Source organism: Dermacentor variabilis, chromosome 2, assembly GCF_050947875.1.
Source record: "Dermacentor variabilis isolate Ectoservices chromosome 2, ASM5094787v1, whole genome shotgun sequence".
Lineage (NCBI taxonomy): Eukaryota > Metazoa > Arthropoda > Arachnida > Ixodida > Ixodidae > Dermacentor > Dermacentor variabilis.
Window position 1 is genome coordinate 215,331,145 of NC_134569.1, and position 20,382 is coordinate 215,351,526.

Consider the following 20,382-nt stretch of genomic DNA (forward strand, 5'->3'; position numbering starts at 1 on the left):
TGGTGCTGTAATGGAAAATTAAGAGGTAATGGAAAATTTAGAGAGACTGCGTTTTTCTGAGGAGTTCGGCGTTACTCCCTACATGTACGAGCCGATTGCGAAGAGCCGGCCTTTCGAAGAAGCAAACGATGCTGGTGCGAGCAGTGCTTTTGACGCGAACGAAAGCGAAGTCTTGGGATCTCCTCGTGTTGGAAATGCTCTTTGGTGAGTATGTTTTTTGCAAAGCGATCTAGTGATCTCGCGATCTTTCGCCGATCTAGTGAGCTCGTTTCCGGTCAAACAACTGTAGTGTTGTGTTCCTGCATGCCTCCTCGTGGAACGTAAGCGGGGATGCGATCGTCGGCATTTGTGCGCTGTCCAAAGCTGTCGACAATCTACAAAGACGGTTTAAACGCGTGAAAAGCTTCCCGGTTCATGCAGTACGTGTAGTGACCTTCATCTGTGCGCCATCCGCACACTACTCGTAACCGAAGTCGTAAAGGCGGTGAATTCCGTCGGGTACGCGAGACGGTCGGTTTCTTGCTGTGCGCGAGAGAAGGGGGGAGCGTAGCGTCCTGGCGTGCGCCGGCTTTCCAGCACATGCAAACTGTACATTTGCACTGCGTTATGGTAGCTGCATGCAGGCTATTTTACAACACACATGCAAATAGAAAATCCGCGGCGCTTTGGGACGAAACCTGCGTGAAGGGCAGGAGATACAGATGCACCTTCCGTTCAGCGTGCTAACACGAAGGACCTCGCAGTAAATCAAAATCCAGGTTTGGGCGAGTTCGTGTATTCATAAGGCCTTCCAACACCAGTTATCATCAGTCAGTCCGCACTCGTGCCGTCTTTGTTTTCGTTGCTCCGATCTTTTCGCGCCGCGTTTAGAAAGCCTGCTAGTGGCAAGAAGTCCTCTCTCATTCTGTGGCCATATACAGCAACTGCGCAGGCCGAATTGCAGGACTGGCCGTATACTACCACTCTACATACACGCAGACGCACCAACAAAGGAATGCAGGGTTGATCGAAGCAGATAACCATAGCACGCACGCAGAAACAAGCACGGTCAGGCACGGTCGCGCAGGCTGCGAAGGAACAAAACACTAGAGTTGACTTCACAACACCGCGGTTTCCGGTCTCCGCTCGCATCGTCAGCGTCAGCAGCAGCGCGCGGCATTCGACGGGGGGCGGAGCTACAGCGCAATTTTAACCGACGATTACGTCGCTCCTAATTGAAACCCCCCCCCCAAATTTTACCTACATGGTTTATAAGGTTCCCGCATCCGTATATGAGCGTCTTATTGAATTCGACAGACTCTTCAGCTTCCCTCTAACGTTACACCTATCATTCTTCTTTCCGTAGCCCGTTGCGTCGTCCTCAATTTAAGTAGAATCCTTTTCGTAAGCCTCCAGCTTTCTGCCCCGTACATGAGTACTGGTAAGACACAGCTGTTATAAACTTTTCTCTTGAGGGATAATGACAACCTGCTGCTCATGATCTGAGAATGCCTGCGAAACGCACCCCAGCCCATTCTATTGTTCTGATTATTTCAGTCTCATGATCCGGATCCGCGGTCACTACCTGTCCTAAGTAGATGTATTCCCTTACCACTTCCAGTGTCTCGCTACCTATCGTAAACTGTTGTTCTCTTCCGGGACTGTTAAACATTACTTTAGTTTTGTTCAGATTAATTTTTAGACCCACTCTTTTGCTTTGCCTCTCCAGGTCAGTGAGCATGCATTGCAATTGGTCCCCTGAGTTACTAAGCAAGGCAATATCATCAGCGAATCGCAAGTTACTAAGGTATCCTCCATTAACTTTTATCCCCAATTCTTCCCAATCCAGGTTTCTGAATACCTCCTGTAACCACGCTGTGAATAGCATTGGAGAGATCGTATCTCTCTGCCTGACGCCTTTCTTTATTGGGATTTCGTTGTTTTATTTATGGAGGACTACGGTGGCTGTGGAACCGCTAAAGATATCTTTTAGTATTTTTACATATGGATCGTCTACAACCTGACTCCGTAATGCCTCCATGACTGCTGAAGTTTCGACTGAATCAAACACTTTCTCGTAATCAATGAAAGCTATATATAAGGGTTGGTTATATTCTGCACATTTCTCTATCACCTGATTGATAATGTGAATATGGTCTATTGTTGAGTAGCCTTTACGGAATCTTGACTGGTTCTTTGCTTGACAGAAGTCTAAGGTGTTCCTGATTCTATTTGCGATTACCTTAGTGAATAGTTTGTAGGCAACTGATAGTAAGCTGATCGGTCTATAATTTTTCAAGTCTTTGGCGTCCGCTTTCTTGTGGATTAGGATTATCTTAGCGTTCTTCCAAGATTCCGGTACGCTCGAGGTCATGAGGCGTTGCGTATACAGGGTGGCCAGTTTGTCTAGAAGAACCTGCCCACCATCCTTCAACAAATCTCCTGTTACCTGATCCTCCCCCGCTGCCTTCCCCCTTTGCATAGCTCCCAAGGCTTTCTTTACTCCTTCCGGCGTTACCTGTGGGATTTCGAATTCCTCTAGACTATTCTCTCTTCCATTATCATCGTGGGTGTCACTGGAACTGTATAAATCTCTATAGAACTCCTCAGCCACTTGAACTATCTCATCCATATTAGTAATGATATTTCCGGCTTTGTCGCTTAACGCATACATCTGATTCTTGCCAATTCCTAGTTTCTTCTTCACTGCTTTTAGGCTTCCTCCGTTCCTGAGAGCATGTTCAATTCTATCCGTATTATACTTCCTTATGTCAGCTGTCTTACGCTTGTTGATTAACTTTGAAAGTTCTGCCACATCTATTGTAACTGTAGGGCTAAAGGCTTTCATACATCGGCGTTTCTTGATCAGATCTTTCATCTCCTGCGAAAGCTTACTGGTATCCTGTCTAACGGAGTTATCACCGACTTCTATTGCACACTCCTTAATGATGTCCACAAGGTTGTCGTTCATTGCTCCAACACTAAGGTCCTCTTCCTGAGTTAAAGCCGAATACCTGTTCTGTAGCTTGGTCTGGAATTCCTGTATTTTCCCTCTTACCGCTAACTCATTGATCGGCTTCTTATGTACCAGTTTCTTCTGTTCCTACCTCAGGTCTAGGCTAATTTGAGTTCTTACCGTCCCATGGTTACTGCAGCGCACCTTGCTGAACACGTCCACACCTTGTATAATGCTAGGGTTAGCGCAGAGTATGAAGTCTATTTCATTTCTAGTATCGCTGTTCAGGCTCCTCCACGTCCACTTTCGGCTATCTCGCTTGCGGAAGAAGGTATTCATTATCCGCATATTATTCTGTTCCGCAAACTCTACTAATAACTCTCCCCTGCTATTCCTAGTGCCTATGCCATATTCCCCCACTGCCTTGTCTGCAGCCTGCTTCGTGCCTACCTTCGCATTGAAGTCGCCCATCAGTATAGTGTATTTTGTTTTGACTTTACCCATTGCCGATTCCACATCTCCATAGAAGCTTTCGACTTCCTGGTCATCATGACCGGACGTAGGGGCGTAGACCTGTAGAACCTTCATTTTGTACCTCTTACTAAGTTTCACAACAAGACCTGCCGACTCTCGTTAATGCTATAGAATTCCTGTATGTTACTAGCTATATTCTTAATAATCAGGAATCCGATTCCAAGGTCTCGTCTCTCCGCTAAGCCCCGGTAGCACAGGACGTGCCCGCTTTTTAGCACTGTATATGCTTCTTTTGGTCTCTGAACTTCACTGAACCCTATTATATTCCATTAACTGCCCTCTAATTCCTCCAATAGCCCTGCTAGACTGGCCTCACTAGATAACGTTCTAGCGTTAAACGTTGCCAGGTTCATATTCCAATGGTGGCATGTCCGCAGCCAGGGATTCTTAGCACCCTCGGCTGCGTCGCAGGTCTGACCACCGCCGTGGTCAGTTGCTTCGCAGATGCTGGGCACTGAGGGCCGGGGCTTGATTGTTGTGTTCATATAGGAGGTTGTGGCCAAGTACTGCACCAGGGTGGCCAATCCTGCTCTGGTGAGGGAGTGCGTCACCGGTTCTGGCCATCGGGATCAGGCGACACTCCAGGCCTGTTTATGCAATATTATCAACACGGGGGTTTTTTTTAATCAGGTGAAAAATTGCGCGGAACCGGGATTCGAACGACAGACCTCTTGCACGCGAGGCGGGTGTTCTACCTCTACGCCACCGCTGCAGCTTCTACGCCACCGCTGCACTTATCTTGTTTAGATGTCGGTAATATAAACAGAATCTCCAGGTATTTTTACCAAGACAACAGAAGCCCACGTGGTCGACAGTGGTTCATTAATGCCCTTGGTAAACGTCTTATCAACCTCCTGTTAAATCACGCGGCGCTCGGCGTGTGAAACGCGATAGAGCCTTCGCTGAATAGGCAGTGCATCGGTATGCATGCGATGTTGCACAAAGGATGTTTGTTCCAAAGAGCGACCGTCAATATAAGAAATGTCATAATAAGATTCAAGCAGATGACAAAGATCGCCGGCTTGTGTGGGTGAAAAGTCAAGGGCTATCGTCATAGTAATGTAGTGTGCTGGAGGCGACGTTGCGGAATGAGCGTTGTAGGCGACGGAAGAGTTAGTGGAACATGAATGAGGCGAGAGTAAAGAAAGTTTGTACGCGTGCGATGGCGACAGTGTGGCGAGAGATGCCTTTGGGTAGTACGTGCAGCCAGAATCCGAAATTCAGGAGCAGAAGACAAGTTTTGTTAGCTTACATGGTCACAATGGTGTCAGGAATTCCCACGTCATGCGAAAGTAAGGAACTAACACAGGGAATGACGAAATAGTCACCGCCCGGTACACACGGGTTGTGCACAGCAAAGATACAGGTTAGCGCCTGGTGTGGTAGACGAACAAAGTCGGCACAGCATAGCTGAATCCGCAATGCGTCGGGAAATTCGCTAACATCAGGAAAATCAATTTGGACCACACAAAGAGAGCAATAAATTCCAGCTGAGTGAGCAAATAAGAAATCAAGGCCAAGGATCACGTTGTGAGGGCACTGGTCAAGTCCGTGAAACAAAACAGATCTTTACCAACCGCGGACCCTGACACGAAGGGCGCACGTTCAGATTACAGCGGGAATCTCTCATCAGCGAGTCGTGCCACGCGCGTCTCGGTAGGTGCGAGAACTTTTTTGAGTCGCTTCCGCAGATCAACGCTCATAACTGAAATGGGTGCACCACAGCGATTATGTTCAACAACTTCCACAGCGATTATGTTCTGATCTGTCCGCAAGATAAGGAGAGGATTTGCTGGTCGGAGATCCAATGCAGCGTAGCCTCCGGGCGCTGCATTCGTCAGTTTTCCAGGAGTGAGCGTACAAAAGGGTTCAGCAATGAAAAACGATGGGGCAGAGACGACCAGGATCGGCAATCGTGTGGTGATGGCGGACAGATCGAGCGTCTGGTGGACGCTGAAGGGCTGTGGTTATGGTATGTTGCCCCATGTGGGGCATGACATAGTGGGCCTTGGTTGTGATTGTGGCGGTAGTAAAACGCGGAGCCTGAAAACGAGGGTTGTCGATAACGGCAATAACAGGAAATGTGGCCCGCGCGGCTACAGTGGAAGCATATGGGCTTGTTGTAAGATGTTCGCCATTGGGCCAGATCTCCATATCGTCGAAAGGTCCGCGGAGGTCCAATAAGAGGTCCACTAGGTCTAATCGAAGCGCGGGTTATGGAGCAAACGGATCGAATGCCCCCGTTTACCATTTCTTGACGGACAACTGCCTGGATGAAACAAATCGCCGACTGCGTATCCTCCTAAAGGCGTACGAAAGAAGATGGCCACGCAGCCTCGATTTCACGCTGCACAATTCGAACAATGTTATTCATATTCAATGACTGAAGGGACGAATAAGCATCTTCGCACGGCGACGTAGCGGCGGTGCTGCAAAGCCACACGAAGGGTTGGGCTATGCGATGACTCTTTGCGTCATCGAACGCCTGCACTCATGGATAATTTTTGTCAACCGTCGAGCATTCTTTAAAACGAACAAGTTAAGCGCATATTCGGCGACGCGTTTCAGAACGCGCCTCACCTTGTCAGCTTCGGGCATACTGGAATCGACGCGGAGGCAAACAGCCAGGACATCAAGGAAGTACACAACATACGGCTCTGTAACTGTCTTAGCCCGACGAGATAGGTGCTTCGCAGCAGCGCACTTGCGACCAGTGAGCTTGCAAAGAGGCCTCGTACTCTTTGCTTATATAAGTATGAGCTGGTCAGCTCTTCATCTGCCTCATACCATACGCGTGCTGTTCCCTGGAGGTAGAACCATACCATACCGGAGAGGGTATCAGGGTCGTGGGGTTGGGTGAAAACGACTGCTTGTTGAGGCGAAAGCGGATGCTGACGGCGCAGGCGGTGACGCCGCGCTTGACGCATAATCCTGGTCGTCTGTGAGCATGGTAGAACAGCCGAGGACAAGCCGGCTTCGGAGTTCCGTCTTGTGCAGTGTGCAGCACCTCCACCAAAAGTGAAAAGGGCCAAGATGTAAAATTAAGCGGGACAGTGCTTATTATTCAGAAAATATCGCCAATGCAACCAGTATGGCGGAACGTTAGGCTCGCTCCACTGTGTCGTTTTCTCCGTCTTGTTCGTGATCGTCCTCTTTATCGTTCTCGAGCCCTAGTGGGGAACTTCTTGAACACCGCCAGTGCTGGGGCGCGACAGCTTCCCGTCATAGAGAAAGACATTCAACAAGAGCGGACACTCAAATAGAGCCCAGAGGCCGAACTGACTGTAGCGCACCAAGCGGATGGGGTTAACTCCTTCCGGTTTCGGTATTGGGCGCGCGCGCTTTCAACGCTAGCTGGCACGCGGTGTGCTACTCGGCGCCTTTTCTTCTGCTGCTGCTCAATCGCGCGCGGTTTCGTTTATTAAAATGATTGCGAACGATCTTTACAGGCCTCCATAAAATCTGTGCCATGTGCTATTTCGTAAAGTAGACGCAAAATGCCTTGTAAATGAGGAAATGTTTATTTCGCTCAGCTGAAAAAAGTAAATTACATGCATGTGTCATGTTGGCATTTAACCCTTTAGTAATAATGTGTATAGAAGGGAAACATACGAAAGTGGTGAATGGGCGACACTACAAACAAAAGCAATTCGCGTTTACATACATGGCGTCAAAAATACCCGGCTCCCCATTCCAAGCAGTACTATAAATTATAAACATCTGGCCTCCAAGCATTCCCCCATGGCCGGACATAATTGTCTTCACTTTAACAGCACAATTTCACGCGCAACTGTGCTTTTCTAAAGCAACTTGTCCTCAGCCGACTCGATAGTACGCTACATACACAGAGGTGGCCATAACACAGGCTCTCAGCCAGACCATGCTAAACGCTCGCAGAATGCCTTCTACTCGGACTCAAGAGAAATGCACGGGTGCAAAGCCTGTTTTCAGTCGTTCAGAAAATAATTTTCGAGTTCTTGGTTTTTGAGCTCCTCGGCGTTATCTTTTGCGTGTTCTGCCTTCGCGAGCAACACGCTCCAGTGTTACCACTCTTGGCAATCGCTCGTCGAGTCTTCAACAAGCGTGAGTATCAAAAGAAGGTATATGTTGCGAGGCCATAGTAAGCTTCACAAACTAGTCTCAGTGCACGCCAAAGTAACTGCACGCATTCAGTGCACGCCAAAGTAACTGTTACCACGGCCCGCTTGCTTTTTTGCTGTGTCACAACCACAGGCGCGGCGAGCGTGCCTCAAAAGTATCCCAAGATGTAACAATAAATTTTGGGATCAGAGAATGCGTCGCGAACTTGTCCCAGTAAGATTCAGTACACGCGAAACTAACTGCGGCACACAGCCGAGCTACTTTTCCCTAACTGCGTGACAACGCCGGGCGCCGCGAGCATGCCTAAAAGCTACCGAAATAAGTTATAATAACGTTGGGCCTCATAGAAACATCTCCCAGTATGAGTCATTAACTGAGATTAACTGCGTCAGGACTGCCGAGCTGTTTTTTGCTAAATGCATCACAGGCCTCGGTTCCGCGCCGTAAAATCCAAAACTGCTTGAAATGAGTCGCAGACTGTCAAACAAAATATCTCACCTTGCCATAGTCCAATTCACTACTGCCGTGTCGATGTGCAGAAGAAACGCAACAATACGCCGGGCGCACAACAAACCCGCTACATCCAAAAGAAACGGGTAGCCGAGCAGGCGAGCATCACACCCGCAGCCGGCCTCGCTCGCTTCGGTGGCATGTCTGGCGAATGATGCACAGGGTTGCCAGATGGTCCCAACAAAAATTAGCCGAATGATCTCAAAATGTAGCCCTAGAATAGCCAGACCAAAATTCTCCGAGAGTGAGAAGTAGCCAAAGACATAACGAAAACGTTTTATGATGTCCCGCAGGTGTTTTAAAGATGGCGTAGGTGGTTTCCAAATATCGCTGCATATTTTTCCAGCTATAATATTACTTCCGCCGCATGCAAGCAGTACAACACTGACCTGAAGATCTTTGTAAAGAATTCTAGTGAGAGCTGCCATTCAGACGTGGACTTAGGCGCCCCTTATTGTTACAATGAAGCGAAAAATTTGTCTTCTTATTTACTCATGACGTTATCGGTATGTACTGAGCCACGTTCTAACTTTAGTTCACGCCTCGCTTTACCAGAGATATTTTTCTATAAGAGTTGGACAAGATATTGTCAGCTCCAACTTCGAGCATCAGATTCGGCTCGTCACGATCGAGTGCCCAAGGGGCGACCCCAACTCAAGGCATTAAAATAGGGATGCCTTTCCTATAGGCTTGATTTTAAAAGAAACATGTTATTTCTCTCCCGTTCTCTCGTTCTTTTTCTTTCAATTCACTCGAAAGCAGCTCAACGCTGAGTTAGCAAACGCTGCTGCTTGGAGGCACACTGGACTCTGGGGAAAACTTGAAACCTTCTCCAATTTTCTTCGCGCGAAGCAGCAGCAGTTATGACTGCAATTCGCCTTTGAGTGGGAACAAACAGAGCGACCTGTTGGCCCACAACAGAATAGGTGAATTAATGTTTCTGGTTGTCATTGCCACCTGGATAACAGCGCTGGCAACCATCCATGTGGTATTAGTATCGAAAAGAGTTTGAACTGTGCAATATTTAAACTAGGATTCACTGGCAAGATTTGAGCAAACCGAAAACGTGTACGTAAGATTCTGTGAATACAGACACGAATGCGTGTGCTGCCAAATTTTCGAAGGGGGCTATGTGCTTTACTTTGAGTGTGATTTAAAAAAAAAGTAAGAAACAATTAGTTCCACTTGGGAACACACAAATTAAATTTGAAGAGTCGCGCAGGGCTGTCATAAAGTTAAGTACAGCGTAAACCACTTTGTCTGAGAAATTAAATCGCTATACACCAGAATAAGAAGTCGGTAGAACATTATATACACCTTTTCAAACTGACAATGCCTGTTTGCCCAATAACTACTGCGATGTGGGCAAAAAAAATATGGACGTAACATTACGACAAACTCCTATTATGCATATCGGACATAGTTCTTTTCTTTTCATCACAGCTGGAACGTACGCGTGAGCGAAGTCCAATGTAATTAATCAATAATAAGACGAACAAAGGCGAATGACACAGATCAAAAAGCACGTGCATATAAGAACTTAGCCATAATTGCAATAACTCGTGCGAGCATATTTTCAAGGGAAAAAGTGGCGCACGAGTACGGTATGAAAATAGACGAGTTATCATCCCGACATTGCCAAAGCAATCACTTACGGACTTTTGTTGCCCAATTGCCTTGCCATCGTGACTGTGGAGGAACGTTCTTTTCATATTACTACAGAGCTTATAATTGAAATAATACGCAACGTTCAAAAAGTACCATGACACAATCGGCACTTTCACGTAATATAAAGCTGGTTGAGTGAAACAAAGAATAAGAAAAGAACATTGTATACAGTCTTACGATCTTACCTGATACTTCTCACGCTGGGGATTTACACAAGTGGATTAGCTGTACAATCAATCTAACCCCATTTGAGTTAACTCCCCACTTTAACTCGGACCACATAGAACTGCAGTGTCAAAACGCGACAGAAAATGTTCATCTGGCTCAACATCCTTGCAGCAGTCCCTACGCTGTGACAGACCGAACTTAATGCAGTGTCCCACTCGAAATGCCGGTTCTCAGATCATTCTTTGTCAACGAAACCTGGCTGAACAACACCCTTTCGGCAGCTCCGTTCGAAAGAGGCAGCGCAAGTAGGGACAAGGGAAGCTCAGACAGCAGGCGAAACATTGGATTTCCGCCACTGATTTTTCCACTCCTAATGCTAGCCCACAACTTGATGATGCTTGGTGATAGTGGAGCAGCATATTTCATTTTGATCGACAGTCGAGACTACTGCGCTTCGCGGAGCTTGCACAGTGCGCGTAACTCTTGTTTATAGAGCGCGTAAACGACGGCTGCCGGGGCATTCCGGAGACAGCCAGCGACATGTAACGGTAGTGACTGGACCCGAGATTAGATGCGTCGGCCGCTGCGTGCCTGAGCACCCCTTACATGCTCGTTCGTGCATTGTACATGAAGAGTCATACCGTCATGTTTCTCGTAAAAAGCGACTTGATGATATTTTGGCAAAGTTACGGGGTAAATAACGTGATTTGCGATACAACCAAGCAAAATTACAGGGTCTCTTATGGGCACGTTGCAAGTGCTAGGCGGCGCCCTGTCTTTCCGACCCCTAGCGCCATCTGAGGAATACTTGCGCGAATGTGGTAGTCATACTCACGGCGTCAGCAGCCCGCGCTGCGTGTTTGGCGTCCTGTCAAATGGTAGCAATGGCGCGAAACAGCGTGCCGATGATAATTTTAACCGGGTTTCGGGAATTACAAGATCTTCATAGCTTTTTTCGTGAAAAGAATTTAGAGAAAGGACGTCGTCTATTTGAAGTGGGGCACGTTACGACGTGAGGGAAGTGTTGAACTCGCACTGATCGGATGTGACTGCTAGGTGTACTCCGCAAACGAAAAATAATGCACCAGCGAGATGCGTGAAGCTCAGCGTAAGTTACTTCGTTATCTACGGTGTGGACGCATGAAATTATAGGCGGCATTGATTCTTGAAGATCGGCGACAGCAGACAAATCCTAGCGGGGAGCTGAGATTGCCGTGCTGCCATCGCAGGGAAGTGCAAGAACGCCGCGGTAGTTTCCCTGTACATACAGGACGGCAAATACGAATCCAAAAGATCTCATCCAAGAACGTGGGGCGTACGAACGACTCGTAAGACCTACCAGAGGTATTCTAACGTTGCTCTCCCCAAACACAAGAAAAGGGGATGAACTTACCACTTGTGTTAGACTACGCTGGGAAAATATTTTCGCCCAAGTTACTGGAAGAGCGATACTTTTATGTTGCGATTTTTCAGTGCGTGCAAAGGAGGTTCCAATAAACCATGTTGTCAAAAATTTTGGTGATATCATCTGCCCCTTCGTTGATACGCTGGGCGCAGAAGGGTATATGCCAGCTCAGCCGGCTGCAACCCCTCCTCAAATCGCTCAGCAAGCCCTAGCGCTGTATGAATGGGAGAGGATTGGGAAAGGGTTCCACAGCTTTACTGCGGTACAGTGTGGGAACAAACTACTTTGTTTGCTGAATATCCTGGTATGCACTGCCGGCAGTGGCGTAGTAAAGGGGGGGTGGGGGGAGCGTGTCATATACGTCTGGAGACACACGGAAATTGTTGATATCCTCGCCTTCCTCGAATAAACCCGGGAGTGGGGGGGACAGAAGACCTATGGGCCCCGGGTGCTAGACGATCTAGCTACGCCACTGACTGCAGGTGTCCCGTTGCTGCCATCACTGCTGCAAAAGCAAAGAATACAGCCTTATAACGCACTTGGCATAACGCCGGAACATTATGCCGTCAGACGAGCGCTATCCAGTGTTGACGCCGTTCTGCTTCATACGGTCGGCTTGGAAGTCTGTAAAACTTTTTTCCTCGTGAGTTGGTGTGCGTGCTGTTGCAGGCCACTACTCAACAGCTCGGGTTGCACTTCGGCATTGCTCAGAAAAGGCAAGAGCTACGCGCGAAACAGTGCACATGCAGGCTTTCGGAACGCAAGCAGGCCAGTCGTATCCTGCCGGTTCCGCGATCGCCGCCGCGAGGGGCGCCCTAGTAGGCGCGGGAACTACGTTCGCAACCTGCCTATGATCGCTCTTAAGAGGTGAACGGCGACTGCCTACTTTTCCTTTTCTTATCATTCGCCTCTTTCTGTTTGCCTCTTCTCTTTCGCTTGTTTCTTTTAGTCATTACTGCTCACTACTAAGCATCTTTAGTCATTTGTAATCAATTGTGGTCATTACAAGCATCGTTAGACATGTTGGTCATATTATAGTCATTAGAAGTCATTAGAACTATTTTCTCTCATTATTAGTCATTACTGGTCATTACTAAGCATATTTTAGTCATTGCTAATGAATTGTAGTCGTTACAAGTTGTCGTTAGACATATTGGACATTTCGTAGTGATGACAAGCCATTCCTGTCATTATTAATCATTACTGCTAACTACTAAGCCTTTTTAATAATTTTAATGAATTGTGGTCATTACCAGCCGTCGTTAGACACGTTGGCCATATCTTAGTCACCAGCAGTCATTACAAGTCATTTCAGTCATTATTAGTTATTACTAAGCATTTTTAGTCATTTCTAATCAATTGTAGTCGTTACAAGTTGTCGTTCGACATATTGGTCCTTTCAAATTCGTTAGTAGTCATTATAAGTCATTTGAGTCATTATTAGTAATTACTGGTCTTCACTAAGCATCTTTAGTCATTTCTAATCAATTGTAGTCGTTACAAGTTGTCATCAGACATATTCGTCATTTCATAGTCATTACTAGTCGTTATAAGATCAGTTATTATTAGTAACGACTAGACATTTCTAGTCATTTCTAATCGATTACGGTCCAGCCTAGAATCGCAAATACGCTGCTAGGTTTGTTCAAGTGTTTGACATGCCCTTTTGTTGTGTGTTTACGAATGCCATGCGCACTCCGATATAATGTGAATAAAGGCCACGTCTCTTCGCCACGTCTTGCTGACTGTGTGTTGAGCCTCTGGGCCCACGAGCCTTTTATCAAATTATTGTTATGGATGATTGATGTTCATTTACAGATGAAGACCGGACTGGATGAGAGGTCACCACGATGGCGCCACCGAAATGTTGCCATGTCTGCTACTCAGTTCGTCGTGCTCCTCTTCGCCATGTTACAATCCCTCTTTCTCAGGTGAAGCCTACTGGGAGAGTCACTGTTCTTTGGCGGGGTAGCAGTGCTCAAGACGTGCAACACGAGCAAGCTGGGTGTTCTTGGAACGCCTATCTGTAAATACCCGCGCAACCACGTAAGTTAGGTCGCTCAGGCGATCTATAACAACGAACGGGCCCACATAATGTGAGAAGAGGTTGCTGCACAAGCAATGCTTGCGTTGTGTGGTCCATAGCAGCACTAAGTCACAGTTTTCCAAATAAACGGCTTGATGGCAATAATCGCATCGATCCTTCGAGCGGTTTTGCAATGCCAATATGCGGACACGTGCATTTCAGCAGGCTTCCTCGGCGAGGCAAAGTGTCTTGGCGACGGAATCCTCAGCGTACAGAGAAAACGGCAGAATCGTGTCGAGGAAGCTCCGCGGCGATCGAGCATAAAGCAGATCGAAAGGGCTGTAGTTCGTTGTCTCATGCTTCGCATTGTTGTAGGCGTAAGTTATGAATGGCAACACATCATTTCACTCCTTGTGGTTAGAGGACACACATATGGATAGCATGTTCGTCAAGGTTCGATTTGTACGTTCAACAAGACCGTTGGTTGGCGGACGGTACCGCGTTGAGTGACGAAATTTCGTTCCAGATAGCCGAACCAGCCCTTCAACAACGTCGGCCACGAATTAGAGACCACGAACACTTACGATCCCGCGTCGTGGGCCATGGCGTAGGAAGACATAACGCAACAAGAAAGGTGCGACGCAAACAGCGGTAGATGAGTATCCGTGTAGCGTGTAAGATGGACTACACAAACGACGTTCCATCGAATGTTATTCGATGACAGTGGGAATGGGCCTAGGGCGTCCATGCCGATTTGCTCAAAAGGTGCGTGAGAGAATCAATGGCTGCAGAAGACCTGGTTGATTGGTTCAAGTTCGTTTCCGCCGTTGGAATTGGTCACAACTAGCCACATATTATTCCTTTGTTGTTTGACGTATGTGAGGCCAGTAAAAGCGCTCTTGCACACGTTGTAGCGCCAATACAAGATGGCCTGATGTTGGATCATCATGCATGGCATGTAGCACAGCACTATGGAAACTCTTCGGGACGAAAAGGAAACGGGCGCCACTGGCAGAGTGGTTGGTTTTATACAATTTGTCACGTACAGAAAAACCACCAGTGGCTTTCGGATGCAGGGCCACCACGAAAAGAGGTTCCAGACTGGCGTCGTTGCGTTGACCCTCCTGGAAGACGGTCGCGTCCGGAAACTCAGGTGCAATAGCGGCTAGACAGTCATCGACAGTATTTTCTTCAGAATATGCCGTTGGCAGTGGTAAGCGGCAAAGACAATCGGCCTCAGCATGATGGCGGCCGCTTGTGTATTTCACTACAACGTCATACTCTTGCAGAAGCCAGGCTCACCGCGCTACACGACCAGACGAATCCCGAAGGCTGACCAGCCAGCATAATGAATGGTAAGCAGTGACTATGCTGACTTGGCGACCATAGATGTAATAGCGAAATTTCTGAACAGCAAAAACAGCCACAAGGCATTCCTGCTTAGTGACCCTGGAGTTTCGCTTAGCATTGCCTAAGCAACGACTGGCATAGGAAGCAAGGTGTTCGGCATCGTTTCGCTGGTGAACAAGCTCTGCTACCGATGCCTATTCTGCTGGCGTCAGTATGAATTTCGGTAGGGGAATACGGATTGAAGTGACGCTGGATGGGGTCTGACGTCAGTAAGAACATAAGTTGACGGAACGATGACTCACATTCTGGGGTCCAGTCGAATGATACATCATTTTGCAACAGACTCGTCAACGGGTGCACAACGTAGGCGAATTTCAGGAGAAAACGACGAAAATAAGAACATAGTCCCAGGAAACTGCGCATTTCCCGCGCTGGCTACGGACGCTTGAAGGCACTGACCGCATCAATCTTGCGGGGGTAAGGTCTGACTCTATCTTTGTCGACTAGATGACCAAGGACCAACGTGTGTCGCCCCCCGAACCTACAATTTCCAGAATTGAGAATGAAATCTGCTTTCTCCATGCATTTCAGCACTAGGCTAAGGCGCTCGTTTTGCTCTTCAATAGTGCGGCCAAAAAGAACATCATCATCGAGGTGGCAAAGATGTATTTCCCACTTTATTTTGCGGAGAATCGTGTCCATGAATCTCGGACATGACGGGGGCATTACGGAGTTCGAACAGCATAACGTTAAATTCAGATAAACAGTCCGGTGTAACAAAGGCGGTCTTCTCTTTATCGACATGATTCACAGCCTCAACGTAGATCAAGGGACGCAGAGGAGGAGGTAGAATGTAGGCAGTCTATTACGTCGTCCATTCGCGTGCGAGTACACATCCTTCTTGGCAATCGCATTTAGTCGCCTGTAATCAACGCAAAATCTCCACGTGCCATCTTTTTTCTTCACCAGAATGACAGATGCGACCCACGGATTTGATGATTATTGAATGACATTTTTCCTCAGCATCTCTTGTACCTGATCCGCAATAATCTTGCGCTCTGATGAAGACACTCAGTAAGGCTTCTGCCAAAGAGGATGTGCCGATCCTGTGTCTATGCGATGACGAACACGCGATGATGGAATAGTTTTACGGCGCTCACCTTGAGAGAAATCGAACACAGAAGCTTACTGGCATAGCTGTTGCACTAAGGTGTCCCGTTCATGTGAAGACAAAGACTTGCTGACCATGCGTCGAATTTTCTGCTCGTATAGGCAGGCGGCTAATCCTCGATTGAAATCCTCGCCCCGGACGGCCATCGATGAACTGAATATGATGTCGAAGACACCAATCTTCATGTGTTCGGAAACACGCAGCGGGGCAGCAGAACAATTTAATGCCCACAAAAACGTGCTAGCATAGTTCACAGATACAATACTATTAGGTACCAGTAGGTTTTTGTTCCCACAAGAATCGCCAAAGGGTTGCACCACGGCGTGAAATGAAGCGTCTGTACAAGATGCGATGGCGGATACCGGTGCTAAAGCCCACGGAGGTAGCATCACTCCCTCAGCAACGGTAAATGTCTTTTGTCCAGTGGGTCGTAGATCCATGAGATCTGATAACAAGGGATCCTGACAGGCATTGACTCCCATTTTCCCGCTATTCATCGAAAGCTAGCGGGCACCACAATTGAGTGAAGCCCCGAAGTTCTGTAGAAAGTCTATCCCTAATACAACATCCTGAATACAGAGTTCTGAAATCACAAACTCGGTTGGATAACACCTGTCCGCCAATAAGACATTCACAACACAAACATCAAGGGGACGCAATATTTCATAGCTTACTTCACAAAATTTAGCATGCGTGTAGAGGGGAAACATTGCGTCGAAGACGGTCCTCGAAAGAAAGGCTCATAACTGATCTGATCGCTCCAGTGTCCACCAAGGCCAATGTACATATACCATCAATTATCACTTCCACTTTGTTTCTCAGCATTGTAAGCGGTAGAGGTATCTGTGTCGTGTAGAGTCTGGCGACCTCACCTCCATCGGCCGCGTAGTCTGGTTTCCCGACAGTGATGGTGAGAATAAACTTCGCCTCAGTGAAGGAAAGTGACGTTGACCAGGAGACGGTGGATTGAGATTGTGGTCCGAAACGGGTGAGTGGCTGCGGTGATTCCGTCGTGGACTGTTGATGGGGAGGTCATCGATTAAAGAAAGGAGCGTGGAGGCCAGGTCGAAGTTATGACGTTGAGTGCCATAGGACGTTGGCTATGACTCATACCACCTCGGTGCCCAACGACGTTGCCGGCAGAATCGAGAGATGTGTCCTGTGACACCGCAGCTATAACACGCGGGAGGCTCACGGCTAAAGTTCGGGTAGAATGGGTATGTCCGTGGTTCCGAGTAGGCCGTTGCTGAACAACGGGCATGTCCCTCAGCACGCTCGTTGCCGGTTTCCCGATGGTAGTTCTGTTGCGTTCTCATTGGCTTTCTCGCGCGGTATTCCTTGACAGTCGTTGCAGCGAGGGTAAGGGGAGCTGGTGGAAGATTGTACGGATGTTGACCATCACGGAACTCAGAGTTCAATTCCGTACAACGACATAGCCCCTCTCTAACAATCTGTCTGATGGTCGTCGCGAGATCGACTGATGGGATGTCGTATTCAATGCTTGCAACAGTTACGTTTGCTCGCCGGCCAAACTTAAGGGATGTGCGGCGCAGTTTGAGAGCCTCAGAGGTACGGCAATGACGTGTTACGTCGGCGACTGAGTTAAGGTGCTCTTTACCAATGAGGAAGTCGTAAACGTCCGCCTCGATTCCTTTCAACAAATGACCAACTTTGTCCTCCTCCGACATAAGAGGATTGCCCGTCCTGCATAGCTTGAGTACGCTTTAGATGTATGTCGTACACGTCCCACCCGGAACTTGAGGTCTTTGAAGGAGCGTTTGCTCTGCCTGATTCTTCTTCGCGACAAAATCATCGAAACGATCCTTGATTTCGGACTTCAAATAGTCCCATGTGGTCAGAATTTCCTCGTGGTTATTGAACCAGACGAGCGCTGTGTCCATCAAAAAGAAGGCTACGTTTGAGAGTCGCGTTACGCTGTCCCGAGAATAGTGCTTGCTCATTCGCTCGTAGTGGCTAACCCATTATTCGACGTCCTCACAGGGCTTCTCTCCGAAGAGTTGACTGTTGGACTAGTTGGTCGTCCATATTTGAAGTAGTAGCTTAGCGCGAATACCACCATGGACACAAGAAAGACGGACACGGACAAGCGCTTGTCCTTGTCCGTCTTTCTTGTGTCCGTGGTTTTATTCGCGCTAAGCTACTACTTTCCTCCGAATCTGAGAGGCTCTACCAGGTGTTGGCGCTGTCACGGACTAGCCATCGTTTGGGTCGAAGACGCCGCTGGTGGGGTGCGAGTGTTGATTCGCTGTAGAACATCTCAAACTCCGGAAGTAACGGGAGTAAACCAGTGGCCCGGCGGCTTCGATGCAGATCAGGAGGTTGAAGAACCGCGTGGTCCGTGTTCCTCTGGTGGTCGGGGGTACCCAGCACCTTCCACGAAAAACTGGTACAGATGATCGATTTTTATTTACAGAAGAAGACCGGGCTGAATGAGAGGTCATCATGATGTCGGAACCGAAATGGTGCCTTGCTTGCTACTCAGCTCGTCGTCGATATATGTCTTTGTGGGTGTCTGGGGGAGGGGCACTTCGAAAGCTGGTCCAGCCCCAGCACCCTCTCCCCGGAAAACTGAACACTTTCCGGTTATGACTATGCGAAATTAAGCCAAACAACGATAACCTGCCCCACATTCAACATAGCTTGCTAAAAGTTTCGCCCATTACGTTCGGGTAGATGTCTCATCAATGCGTTACCGGTTCTTCGTAATGAAGTATTGGACGCATACTGAAAAATCACCAACATTTCTGTAAAGAAAGCTTGATTCAAAACTTATATTAAACTGCTGACTTGTGGTTGGTTGAATTTCTTACAATACAAAACGCCACGAATCACACCTCATTTAGCGCGAATATTGTATTTTTTTTTGATGATATAGAATTTACTATTTATCACACGCGGACTTAGTAAAGCTTTAAGTACCGTGTTTTACATCAGCGTTTGCTGCACCTCATGAAAGCTTGCAGTCGAATTGGAGAGTATTAGTCGCAAGGCGCACTTCGGCTTAGGCTTGACACCACATTTTCCTGAAATACGTACAACCTTTCTAATATCATGACAAAGTAGGAGGTTGCAACTCACCTTCAAGCGGCAACGAAGGAGCCGTCAATACGAAAATACCAAGGGCAGAGACATGCCAGAGCGCTAGATTCATTTTGGGGTAGTTATAAGCTACTGACCTAAAGGAACACAGGCCAGTATTATCTATTTGCACAAAAAAATAATGGCGGTTCAATGAGAGGAAGCGTGAGTGAGAAACTCTTGGCTCGCTCTGTTCTTTATAGGTCGAATGGGAAAGGTGGTATTCTTTTCTTCTTGCAGACTGTTTACTTTCGTAGGCGGCCACATTCCAGATATATATAATGAACGACGAACGTCACAGGTCAGTGTGACGTGCCTACAGAACTGACCTTTCCATCACTAGATTCCGTGAACCGTCTCATGTCTTTCGCGCAGTTGTGTCTCTGTTTTTTTTTACACTTTGTCTTTCTACATTTAAGAGCACAATTTATAGCGATATACGTTTGTCACGCAGCTGTTTTGTTTGTGGTTCAGGTTCCTTAAATTAAATTACAATGATGAAAGTCATTGGAAACGACGAAGATGCTTGTAAAGGCGTACAACAAACAAGCTATAATTAAAGCACACAGAGCAGCCAAAAAAAACATGCACAAATCAGAAACCGCAAGTCCATGTATGTGTTCAAGGTACACGAACAGCGTTCACAAGTGGCAACGCGAAGAAGAGAGTAGAGCACGCCCGGTGGGTGGAGCTCGGCACAGCGTCGATCTAGGGACGCTCTTTGAAAGAGCTGTTTCCTGCGCTCGCGTGTAGTCTCCCTACGGCGATCCTTGCCTATGACAAAGGCAGCCGGACCCATGTCTACTTGCAGCGGCCGTAGCTTGGCTGAGGTATTGGAGACGCCGTCCAGGCCTGGCCTGTACTTGCGGACAACTCTCTGTGGCAATGAAGGGAAAGATACGGGCGCGTGCCTGCTGCACACGTGTTCCGGAGCAAAGTAATCCGCCCGCGTTTGACAGTGCTTTTGATTGCTCGGAACAGACGCTGAATCGACTCAGCTTCACGTGCGACGGCTTCGGGTTTGTCCAGACGCGGAAGGGAAGAGCCGCAAAACATACCCAGGATTCAGGGAGATTTCGTTACGTTTTGTTTATTCGCCACCACGTGGTGTATCGACCTTAAAGATTTCGAAATTCGCGCCATTACGTATGCCATGACACACAACTAAGGAAAACACAGTAAGAAGAAGCGTACCATGAAACTGTCGCTTCCCCTCGGTACATGGAAACGAGTGCAATCATGTATCAGTGTTATCTCGACGACGGCCATCTACTTGCTCTACTAGCAATGAATAGGCGATATTGCGAAACACGTGGCCAGGCAGCGCGTCGGCATTCCGGAGAGATGTCTGGCCGAGACAACGGCTACCGCGAAGCTTCCGTTGAATATGTTCTTCTTAAGGCCAGAATACATGG

The 20,382-nt window shown here is 47.7% G+C and overlaps 1 protein-coding gene across 1 annotated transcript in view; it reads right to left on the reverse strand.

Moving 5' to 3' along the window:
• Window positions 1-19,040, reverse strand: part of LOC142570683 (uncharacterized) — a 123,503-nt gene extending 104,463 nt beyond the window's left edge. Inside the window, exon 1 of the mRNA XM_075679031.1 lies at window positions 18,968-19,040. Coding sequence (XP_075535146.1) covers window positions 18,968-19,040 — 73 coding nt within the window. The remainder of the gene's footprint in view (window positions 1-18,967) is intronic.
• Between the last annotated feature and the right edge of the window lie 1,342 nt (window positions 19,041-20,382).